The sequence below is a fragment of the Anolis sagrei genome, chromosome 1, assembly GCF_037176765.1.
Source record: "Anolis sagrei isolate rAnoSag1 chromosome 1, rAnoSag1.mat, whole genome shotgun sequence".
Taxonomy (NCBI): Eukaryota; Metazoa; Chordata; class Lepidosauria; order Squamata; family Dactyloidae; genus Anolis; species Anolis sagrei.
Genome location: NC_090021.1, coordinates 38,527,041 through 38,539,176, shown reverse-complemented (window position 1 = coordinate 38,539,176; position 12,136 = coordinate 38,527,041). Strand labels below are relative to the sequence as shown.

Genomic DNA, 12,136 nt, shown 5'->3' with positions numbered 1-12,136 from the left:
TCTCACAGTCAGGAAGTTCTTCCTCATGTTCAGATGGAATCTCCTCTCTTGTAGTTTGAAGCCATATTCTGTGAACAGTGATAACACATTTAAATGCAGCAGCTCAGATTCACAAATGTTTGAAAAATGTGAGAAAATCCAAAGGTGATTTAGCCTTTACTGTTGTGAGACCATCTTCAAGGAAACCAGGGCAGTGGCTTCAATTTGAATTTTGGAGTGTATGTTGCAAAGCTTTATCTCAAATGCTTCAGTTGTGTATTGCAAAAAACAAACAAACAAACAAACAAAATCAGAACACTCGAAACTCACTTATCGTTCCATTTCCCAGTCCATTCCACTTCTCCCCAGGGATTTCGGATTCTGATCAATTTTTGCAGACTGCCACGGAAACTGACCTAGTGGGATAAGAGAACAAAAGCCAAACCAACATGCTGTCATGCATCATGGTCACTGAACTGTTTTAATTTTTTTCTTAAAAACAAGATGCATGAATTGAATTAGGGTGTGCTATTTGGTGTTTGACCTGCATTTCCTGTGGACTAGACGGCCTAAACACACAAAAGACAACAGATCCCACCTGATCTCAGATGTTAAACGGGGTCAGTTCTTGGATGGGATACTGTCAATGAAAATCATGCACTCTTCAGAAAAAGAAAAATTTCCCCTGAGTATTCCTTGTCTAAGAAAGCCCTGTGAAATGCATGGAGTTACTATGACTTGACAGGCAACTTGAAGGCACATACATAATTTTTTAAAATGTGGATTAACCTCAGTGGCTCCCACCCTGTGGCCCATGGACCACCAGTTGTCCCTAAGAACTAAAATATGGTCCGCAGCCTCACAGTTACTGCACTGTTGCAACAAGAGCGACTATAAACCCTCTTATAGTGATGAGACAACAGGTATATTGGGAGGGGAGAGGCTGATTACCCATGAAAGGAATGACAATAAAAGAATGACAGCAAGCCTTCTTACTGCTGCTTCTCCTCCACTTCTCTCCCCCTGAGCAGAGCTATGCCACGTGGCACCTAGAAGTGGCGGCCCCTTGATGTCTTAGTTTTTAGGCTTGTTCCAGGTATTATTTGGGGTGCTGATTCAGAAAATTGCATCAGATAATTCACATCAGCTCTAGATTATTAAATATGGTTTTCTGTGGGAGAGCAGATGGCAACTACTGGATGGCATATATTCTGTATCAGAAACTAGAGCAGATGTGGTCTATCCCCTTCCCAGGGCGCTTGTGCCCTGTTTTGTGCTTGTCAGTGACCATAATAAAGTTTTGTATTGTATTGTATTGAATATCCAATGCAATTTTCTGAATCATCACCCCAAATAACCAAACCGAATCTAAAATTGACCAAAATTGATTTGTAGCCCTTCTGGTACTAATGTTAGAGAATCGTCCCTGGTCAAAGTGGTCCCTGGTCAAAGTGATCCTAGTCCAGTGGCCCCTGGTCAAAGAAAAGGTTGGGAACCACTGATCTACTTGTACAGATTAGGTACAAAATAGAGAGGAAAAGATGTTTCAAGTAATTCTTCAACAGTTGTTTGTCTCTAATTTCAGTAGCAAATTCAGTATGAATTCTGAGGCGCCGAAAAGATGTAAGGAGAGAAATGTAAAACGACTTGCTATGTAATCTCAGATATGACTACTCAGAAGTAGTGGGCTGGAGGCTCTCATACCAGTAAGGTAAAGAATTTGTTCTGTGTTCTAGCCTAAAAGTGAAATGAGTTCTCCAAGGTACCTGACACAAAATGGGCTCAGAAGAGCAACTTTAACCAGCAAATTCAGTGCCCACTGATATGGGAGCTACCAGCAACTAGAGCTTGGAAGTAAATCCCAGTGAAGTTAATGGGTTCTATTCTTGTTTCTCTGGCTCCTCAAGGATTGGGATGTGGATTCAACTTTCTACTCAGTCATGAAAATAATTCCCTCTGAATACGTACTTCGGTAGGTATTCAGTCAGCATCAGTACCAATCTGCAGTGGTTTTTGGGCTGAAACTAAATAGCTTCGCGGAACTCTCCAGAGAAAGCTTTTCAGTTTATCTCTCAAACAGGTCTATTCTCGGTTTATCTCTCAATTAGAGCAGCATGCTTCCTTCTGCCTGTTTACGCTCTGAAATGCTAAAGCCAAAACATCCAAGGCCTGCTGCAATCAAACTTCTGCCAATTGCTCATTATTTTGCCCAGCTTTGATGCAGCCTGCCAAGGATTCAACCTTGGACAACGTTTTAATCAGAAGGACAGGGATGTTTCCAGCGTAATTACTCTGGGGCTCTTCCAAAATGAGCAATGAGACCCCATGGTTTGCAAACTCTCTCTCTTTTCAACTTCTGCCATACCTTCTTCATGGGCTAGAAAAATCCTTTCCAAATGAATGTGATCTATTTCAGCAGATAACTTTACTGGCAGAAACAAGCGGTGAACAGAGCACAGCAGTGTTTGGGCAGAAGCACTCCTCAAATCTGAGTGGTAGGCTTAAAAATGTGAAATAACTCACGGGGTTGGAACATGCATAATATCAGATATACAAATCTGAATGAACAACAGACACCTCATATACTCTTCCCCTTTCTCAGCAAGGAAACTAGCATGTTTTGCAGAACAGATTTCTGACATGGAAGGGCAGTGTCATGCAAATCAATACAAACAGTGCAAGTTAATACAAAAGTATGTTTGGGAGGATACTATACGCTTGCTGTTGTAGTCAATCCAGACACTTTTATATCACAAGATGATAATGTGTATTTATTAAACTGCATGTATTCTAGGACTAAGCAACTTTATGATTATATTGGATTGCATTACCCATAAGTCTTAACTCTGAGAAGTGAGGATCATGGGATGTTTAGCACATCTGAAAGACAGCAGGTTATTTAGCCCTGCTGTACACTATTATAAGATGTTGGACTGGATGAGGGGGTTAGACTGGATGATCTATGCGGTCTCTTTCAACTCTATGATTCTAAGTATTCTGGTGGGTGTTGGAATTCAGCCCCACACGGCCCAAGTCTCTAGTCCTCAATGAGGAACAAGTTAGTTATCTTAGAATAGGCTGAGGGTTTCTCTTCCCCCATGTCTCTTGTATGACAGTTGGAATGTATCTAATTTCTTCTTTCTGTTTCTGTTCTCATTCTGATTGGTTGTTTAAAACTGATATTTTTCAACTACAAGCCTTTACTTCTGACTTTAGCTTTTTACATCTTTGAATGCACTGTGTGTTTTGAGATCTCTCTCTGCATGTGTGTCAGAGAAATGTAGTGACTGGTGTTTTTTCCCTCTCTTGAAACTTTAGAAACGATAATAATAATAATAATAATAATAATAATAATAATCTTTGTTTATACCCTGCCACTATCTCCCCAAAGGGGACTTGGAACGGCTTACATGAGGCCAAGCCCAGCAATACAGTACAGCAACATAAAATATAAACAACAAAATAATATCACAATAAAATAAACAAACCAATCAAGCTAAATAAACAGTACAAAATAACATAATGGAAAATCAAACACAGTGGGCGGGCCAAATGCAAAGATAGAGTAGCTCAGACCCAGTTCTTAATTATGAAGAAATGTAGTTATTATTCTTAATATTGTAAATAAACCTTTTGTGGTTTTTTAAAGACAGAACTCTGCATCTTTACTTCCTATTAGAGCCACATCCAAGTATCCTGTTTGTATTTTGGATGCTCTCCTATATTTTTGGGTAGTTTTCCCTAACAGTGGGAACCAGAGAAAAAATGTTTTCCCCTTGCTATTCATGACTTCCTTAAATATTATGCATATTCAAAACATATCAAGCTAATAGTAATGACTGTTGTAGGCCACAACAGGAAATCATTTCTGTTTTTATTTGCCTTTAAGTAATTTCCAACTCTAAGTGAACCTATCATGGGGTTTTCTTGGTAAGGTTTCTTCAGAGGAGCCTTTGCCATCCTCTGAGGTTGAGAGTGTGATTTGCCCAAGCAGGATTCCATGGCTGAATGGGGATCCAAACCCTGGCTTCCAGAGGGCACTTCCAGACAGTGCCAAAACCCATGCCGAAATGGGTTAAAGTAAAATGCTTCTGCACAAGTTCTAGTCTCCACCCCCTTCCACAATCTTGGGATTTCCTTCCCAGGGTGGCTACATGCTATTCCAACGGAAATTGGGATAACATGAAACCACCTCGAAGCCCTCAGTTACTCCCTAAAACATACTAAAAATGGTCCCTGGCCACCACAGAGCCTCTCCTTGTGTCTTCATGGCGTGAGAAAACGATGCCCGAGGGGAGGGGTAAGGAGGAAAATCCTCCGTGCCTCCTCTTCCAGTCCACTCAGGTGTCATTTTATCACACCACAAGGACGTGAGGAGAGGCTCCACGGCAGCCAGGGAACATTTCCAGTAAGTTTTAGGTGGTAAATCAGGGGCTGGAGGGAGGGAGTGGATGCCATCTCATTCCTCCAGGATTTTCAAAGTCCAGAAGAAGCGGGATGGCTGCAGAGACTCACCCCTGGGACTGTGGAAGCGATCCCCGGAGTCAGTCCCCAAAGGTCCAGCACCACATTAGACCTGGATCTTTCATAAAGATCTGTATCTAATGAAGTGTTTAACTGATGTGGAATAAACTGGGGAAAACCTGGTTTACTCTGCATTAATTCATTTTTACTGGAGGTGTTATTTGGACACCTCCTGTAAAACTGTTTTGGGCATGTCTGGATGGGCCCAGAGAGTCACAACCCAACATTCAAACCACTACATCACACTGCCTCTCGGAAATTCCTTAGGGATATCCTTTTGAGTGCTGATAGGCTAGACAGGCTTCTATGAGGCTGTATAGCCATAAGAGGGCAGCATAGCCCAACATTTCAAAAGAAGACTGTGCCATGCCATCCCCAAGAACAGAAGCATCTAACTGAAGCACTGTGATATCGAAGACAGTGCTTTCAACATTTCCCTGTTCAGAACAGACTAGTTACCTCTTCTGCACCCGTTACAGAGTACGCATGCCCTTTAACCAGCTTCTGTGTTGTGACTGCCTCCGTCTCAGCAGCACTTGTGATCTGCAAAGACAAGGATTGTCAATAGAAGCTCCTATGACAGACAAATTAGTATAAAGAGCAATTCTAGAAATTAGAAAATTAGAAAACAGCTGATTTCTTCATCATGCAGGCACTCAATCCTATTCAAAACAGGTGCAAAATGAAGGACAAATCTGGCAGTCTGAAAAAAAATGGCAGCCAAAGTTGAATGGCTAAGGTGGCAGCTTCTCTGGGATGGAGTGAGGAAAGAAGTCTCCCTCCTCTCCCCAGACTATGCTATCCTTTGCACCTGGAGTTAGCTTCAATGTCGCAGTCTGTCTCATCTGTCCCATCTTGTCTGCAAAACCGCCAAGCACATTGTGTAAATAGCATGGAGGCTTCTGAAGGCATGTCAGCAGCAGAACATGCTAGATAGGTAAAATAAGCCAGAGTATGGTCCAGAGTAACTCCCAGGTATTTGGGTGTGCTGCAATGCTCCAGTGGGATTCCTTCCCAGGTAATCCAGAGCTCAAGATCCTTGTCTGTCCTTAAGATGAAAAGCACACGTCTGTATTTTAAATGGATTAAGCAACTGAAATAAGCGAAGGACAAAAGGAGAAAATGGAAGGAGGAGAGAGGAACTGTTCAGCTGTGTCACTATTGTTGGACATGACATCAACCACTGGGATCTCCAGAGGACCACCTTTCTTCTGTTGGTGGGGCTTACTCTGATGATTCTCAGCTACTGCAGCCTTCCTCAATTGCCACAGGGGAAAATCAGCCTTGTGGGAGGGGAGGTGGAGTTCTGCTTAGACGAAACTTTTCTCTCTGTCTTCCCATGCAGAGTTTCAGCTAACATATTCAAATACATGTAGGTGTCTTTTGCATTACTCAACAGATGTCTCCTCCCAGCCCTCTATGACATGAAGGGTTGCATGTTACGCAGTCATGCATGTTTGAGCTTTTTCTGACACATAAGAGACAGAGTACAGCCTTTCTTATAAACTGAGAAGGGCTTCACATTTTCCAGCTTTCCATGGACAATATAGCAGGAGTAGAAATCAATGCAAAAATACAATAACCCAATTAAAGCAAACTGACACTTTGCCCTGTGTTACAAAGAATTTGATAGCAACCTAGAAAGCGGAAGTAACTTACATCGATAGAACATCCCAGGAGAGAACCTTTTTGAAGAGCTTTCTGGATGATCCTGAACAGATTTGGTGGAGCTTTTCTCAGTTCATACCACTCTGCAATTCCACCCGTGAAGTCCTCAAAGCCCTCAGTAGTGCTTCCTCCAGAGAGAGCCTCATACGACCCATTCACCCTACAGAAAGTGCAGAGCAGTGATGTTTAATATTTTAACTTTCAACAAGCATAGAAGACAGAGCTGTGCGACTGACGAATACTTTTTTCAAAACTCATCAAAATTGTTTCAAAAGTGATTCTGAAGTATAGTTAGTGAAAATTTTGTTACTATAATGAGAGTAATGAGCACGTCCTAATCACCTTCCTGTGAGGTTGGAAAGCCTAGCATGGTTTGGTTATATACTTCTTTTTATTTATTTCAAACAAATAGAGTGGCAACGAAAAGCTCATGAATGCATTGATATTTCATGATGTCACCAAATAATGACAGCATGCTGCCAACAATAATCTGCACATAAAAATTAATTTATTTTTTAAAGCAGTCACTGCTGAACAATCAAAATTGAGTGCTGGTTGGAAGATGTGGCTTTGGGGTGAGATTCTAGTGCTAAGAGGGGTGATGGTTTTATATTTCCCTAATTTAGTGAAAAGTAGAGACATCAGACTGGCAACAAAGATCCGCCTAGTCAAAGCCATGGTATTCCCTGTAGTAACCTACGGATGTGAGAGCTGGACCTTAGGGAAGGCTGAGCGAAGGAAGATCGATGCTTTTGAGCTGTGGTGTTGGAGGAAAGTCCTGAGAGTGTCTTGGACTGCGAGAAGATCCAACCAGTCCATCCTCCAGGAAATAAAGCCCGGCTGTTCACTGGAGGGAAAGATACTAGAGACAAAGTTGAAGTACTTTGGCCACATCATGAGGAGACAGGAAAGCCTAGAGAAGACAATTATGCTGGGGAAAGTGGAAGGCAAAAGGAAGAGGGGCCGACCAAGGGCAAGATGGATGGATGGCATCCTTGAAGTGACTGGACTGACCTTGAGGGAGCTGGGGGTGGTGACGGCCGACAGGGAACTCTGGCGTAGGCTGGTCCATGAGGTCACGAAGAGTCGGAGACGACTGAACGAATGAACAACAATTTAGTGCATGAGAGATAGCTATATAGTAGGCTGTTAGTAATTATAGGAGTTGAAATCTAAAACACCTGGAGGGATGAAGTTTGCCCATACCTGGTGTATACGCACATGGCATGAGCAGTTGCCTGTTATTTATTTATTTATCGTGTCATCAGCAACCATTGTATTACAATTCTAACAGAGCAAAACAAACACAGAGATTAAAAAGAAAAAGAAAAAAAAGAAAGAAAAAAGACCACACAGATTTTGTAAATTTGGTATTTGGTTAAATGTCCTTTGACCAGTATCTGGCCACTTGGAGTGCCTCTGGGGTTGCCGCAAGAAGGTCCTCCATCGTGCATGTGGCAGGGCTTCAGGGTGCATTGCAGCAGGTGGTCAGTGGTTTGTTCTTCTCCGCACTCGCATGCCTAGGATTCCACCCTGTAGCCCCATTTCTTAAGATTGGCTCTGCATCTCGTGGTGCCAGAGCGCAATCTGTTCAGCGCCTTCCAAGTCGCCCAGTCTTCTGAGTGCCCAGGGGGGAGTCTCTCATCTGGTATCACCCATGAATTGAGGTGCTGGGTTTGGGCCTGCCACTTTTGGACTCTCGCTTGCTGGGGTGTTCCAGCGAGTGTCTCTGTAGTTCTAAGAAAACTATGTCTTGATTTAAGTCGTTGACGTGCTGGCTGATACCCAAACAGGGGATGAGCTGGAGATGTCTCTGCCTTGGTCCTTTCACTATTGGCTGCTACTTCCCGGCGGATGTCAGGTGGTGCAATACCGGCTAAGCAGTGTAATTTCTCCAGTGGTGTGGGTCGCAGACACCCCGTGATAATGCAGCATGTCTCATTAAGAGCCACATCCACTGTTTTAGTGTGATGAGATGTGTTCCACACTGGGCATGCATACTCAGCAGCAGAGTAGCATAGCGCAAGGGCAGATGTCTTCACTGTGTCTGGTTGTGATCCCCAGGTTGTGCCAGTCAGCTTTCGTATGATGTTGTTTCTAGCGCCCACTTTTTGTTTGATGTTCAGGCAGTGCTTCTTGTAGGTCAGAGCACGGTCCAAAGTGACTCCCAGGTATTTGGGTGCGCTGCAATGCTCCAGTGGGATTCCTTCCCAGGTAATCCTCAGAGCTCGGGATGCTTGTCTGTTCTTAAGGTGAAAGGCGCATGTCTGTGTTTTAGATGGATTAGGGATCAGATGGTTTTCCCTGTAATAGGCAGTAAGAGCACCTAGAGCTTCGGAGAGCTTCTGTTCTACCATCTCAAAGCTCCCTGCTTGAGCAGTAATGGCACGATCGTCAGCATAGATGAAACTCTCTGTCCCTTCTGGCAGTGGCTGGTCATTTGTGTAGATGTTGAACATGGATGGAGCAAGCACGCTCCCCTGAGGCAGGCCGTTCTTCTGTTTCCGCCATCTGCTTCTCTGGCCCCGGAACTCAACAAAAAAGCTCCTGTTTTGTAGCAGGTTTCCTATGAGGCGGGTGAGGTGGTAGTCCTTTGTGATATTATACATTTTTCTCAGGAGGAGGCGGTGGTTCACAGTATCATAGGCTGCTGACAAGTCTATGAAGACAGCTCCTGTGATCTGCTGCCTTTCAAAGCCATCTTCTATGTGCTGGGTCAGGTTCAGCACTTGCGATGTGCAGCTTTTGCCTTTTCTGAAGCCAGCTTGCTGTGGGATCAGACAGGGGTCTATATTTTCCATAATTCTATGCAAAATAAGTCTCTCCAGAACTTTGTAGAGGTGGCACAACAGGGAGATTGGTCTGTAGCTTTTTGGGTCATTACGGTCTTTGCCTGGCTTCAAGATGGCGATGACTCTTGCTTTCCTCCAGATTTTGGGGATCTGACAGGATGCAGTGCAGTTGTTCATCAGCTCCAGCAGCCAGCGCCTTGCTTTTGGACCAAAGTTCTTGATTTGTTCCATCCGTAGATCATCCAAGCCAGCTGCTTTGCCATTCTTACATTTGTTGAGAGCCATGTCCAATTCAGTAGATGTAAAGGGTTCATGGAGGTTGTTGTTCTCAATCTCTGGTTGTCTGGCTATTGGTTTCTTTCCTACTTTGGTGGCAAGGTTGGGTTTCCCATTCTTCAAGAGTTGGTGTGCTATCTGATCTGCCTTCATGTTGGCATGGGTATTAGTTTGTGAGGGATCGTTGCTCAGCCCTCTCAGCAGCCTCCACGCCTTCTGGCTGCTCCTGCCCATGTCGACCTCTGTGATCAGCTTGATCCACTGTTCTTTCTTGGCTTCAGAGATGGAGGACACAATGCTCTGCGCTGCCTGAAGAGTCTGCTCACTGAATGGGTCTTCGTTGTGGAGCCTGTAATAGTTTTCCAACAAGGCAGCTGTTTCAGGAGTAATGCCCTGGAGGTAGTGGGTTCTGCAGCCTCTCGGTATAGAGGCCCGTGAGCAGGTTTTCACTATTTCAATAAAATGTTCGTATTCCTCAGGGACTGGCGCGACCGATGTGATCATGTCGTCTAACATGTCTGAGAATTTAGTCCAATCTGCCTTTCTGAAGTTGTATCTTCGTTTAAATCGAACTTCCTGAGGCCTTATTGTTGGGAACAGTTGGCATATTATTGGTCGGTGCTGTGTGTTTGGGATTGGTGGTCCCACTGATTTGGTGCATTGCTGTACGATGCTGTCGCTCACAAATAAGAGGTCTGGGTTATAACCTCGGTGCCATCTCCCGCTGTTGTAGGATGGTGGGAGCTTGCTATCATGGATGAGTGATAGTTTGTGCAGTTCAGACCGGGACAGGACAGCCTCTCCATTTCTGTCCTCTTGGGCATAGCCCCATACATGGCTATGGCTGTTGAAGTCACCAATTACTACCGCCCTTTGGTGCCTGTCAAAGTTCTCGGGGGAGGAGAAGCAGAAATCTTCATTTGGGGGCTTGTACACAGAGGTGATGGTGATGTTATTAAGCTCTACTGTTATAACCTCGATATTGTTTTCTTCAGTGTTGTGGGCACTGCTGACTTGGAGGCCTGGTTTGACAAAGACAGCACTTCCATACTGCGCATGTGGTCTTTCCGCTACTAGGATCATTCCTGGAACTTTGGGTCATTTCTGTCGTTCATCCCTGTGTGTTTCTTGGACACACAGCACGTCACATTTCTTATCTCGGCACAGTTCATAGAGCAGTTGTTCTTTGGCAGCTGACATGCCTTCGATGTTGATTGCGATTATTGTCATGGTTGGTCCTGAAAAGGACCGTTGGTTGTTTTGCTTCCTTGTTTGCATTCTTCAAGTTGTCTCCGGTTGCTTCTGGGTTGAGAGAATCGGCCGTCTACGAAGACGTTGCCCAGGGGACGCCCGGATGTCTTGCAATCCTGCGAGGAGGCTTCTCTCATGTCCCCCAGTTGCCTGTTGACTTACAGTGACTCTATGAATTTCATAGAGTAACCATAGCTAATGAGTATATGTAGGTTTTGCTTCATGGGGCACATAGTTACAGAGAAATTCTAATAAGGAAAACCAAATGCATGGGAACATTGAAAATCCAAATCCATGATGCAGTGCAGTGCTACTAGTAACTTTAAAATATGAGACATCCTGATTGTGGATCTTATATAAAACTGCTTCTTGCACATGAATGTTCCTTGTCTACTTTTAATACTTTGGCCAATCATGACCTTTGTTAAAAATATTAAAATATACCCATGAGCTACTTTTATGTTTATTGATAGTTACATTATCTATATTATAAAGCCATTCTGTGCTGCTAACTCCTTCAGTGGTTTCTTGTTTCAAAGCAAAGATGTCAAAGGAAAACAAACAAACGCAGAACCTTACTTTATGCTGTACTAAGCAATAATTTTAATGGGCCCACTTACTTGGCATAGGCCTTCTCCAACAGTGCACTCCAGAACTCAGTCCCTTCTGCTGAGTGGACAAAAAGGAGCTCCCCATTTTTGGTTGGCAGCCTGTCATCAATCACCACATCCGTCCATTCTCCATACTGCCAAAACTGAAAGGGAGAAAATACAAGAATCCAATCTATATTATGTTACATTTATTGGAATTGACTATAACCAAAAAACATTGCCAGTGCCTAACATGAGACAAATTTAGGTAAATTTACACTCTGAGAGTAATGCTGCCACCTTACTCACAGGGGAAAAGGACAGTTTGGGAGAAATAGTTAGTTTATTAACTTATCGGGTTGTTTGACTCCTTATAGCAGCGTCAAATTCCACTAATTTAAAGAGCCAAACTTTTACATTTTAAGGAATGCTGTAGTTATTTTAGGCAGCCATAATTTATTCGAGGATGATGTGGCTGTTTCTCTGCCAGATGCAATAAGACAGGAGGCCTTATTGCATTGTATGCCTTCAAGTCGATTCTGATGTGCGGCAACACAATAGGAGTTTTCTTGGCACTAAATTAGTCCAGAGGAGGGAAAAGAATGATGATTGAAGAAATGCATCACTTGGCATTATGCTGGATTGCTGTTCTGAACTTCAAGAAAGCAAAATAGAAATAGGAAAATGGAGGAGAAAGGGGGAACCGTTGAAGGATGGTGCCCCTTTCATTGTCCTGTGTGGAAGTTGCTGATTTTTTTTAGTGCAACTCTATGCACATCTCTTCCTGTAACTTATTGGTATTATTTTTGGAGTTTGAGCTACATAAAAATGACTGATAAATAAATTATTTTGCATATTATTACATAGGTGAGCTGCAATAACACCTTTGTAGTCCTTCAGTTTGAGCACTCAACTCTCAAAGTCACTCCTTAAAAGATTTTAAAAAGCAACCATGTTAGTTTATTCCTTAATAAAATAAAACGTTACTTTTGAAAAGAAAGCTACACCAGAAATTAACTACTTGAGGGGTTAGAAACTATAATGGCAACTAAGTTT

At 43.2% G+C, this 12,136-nt stretch overlaps 1 protein-coding gene across 1 annotated transcript in view; it reads right to left on the bottom strand.

Moving 5' to 3' along the window:
• LOC132761385 (calpain-2 catalytic subunit) overlaps positions 1–12,136 on the bottom strand; it is a 56,852-nt gene that overhangs the window by 26,163 nt on the left and 18,553 nt on the right. Inside the window, exons 4-7 of the mRNA XM_060754201.2 lie at positions 11,111–11,244; positions 6,163–6,331; positions 4,963–5,046; positions 310–395 (exon numbers count right to left, since the gene is read on the bottom strand). Coding sequence (XP_060610184.2) covers positions 310–395; positions 4,963–5,046; positions 6,163–6,331; positions 11,111–11,244 — 473 coding nt within the window. The remainder of the gene's footprint in view (positions 1–309; positions 396–4,962; positions 5,047–6,162; positions 6,332–11,110; positions 11,245–12,136) is intronic.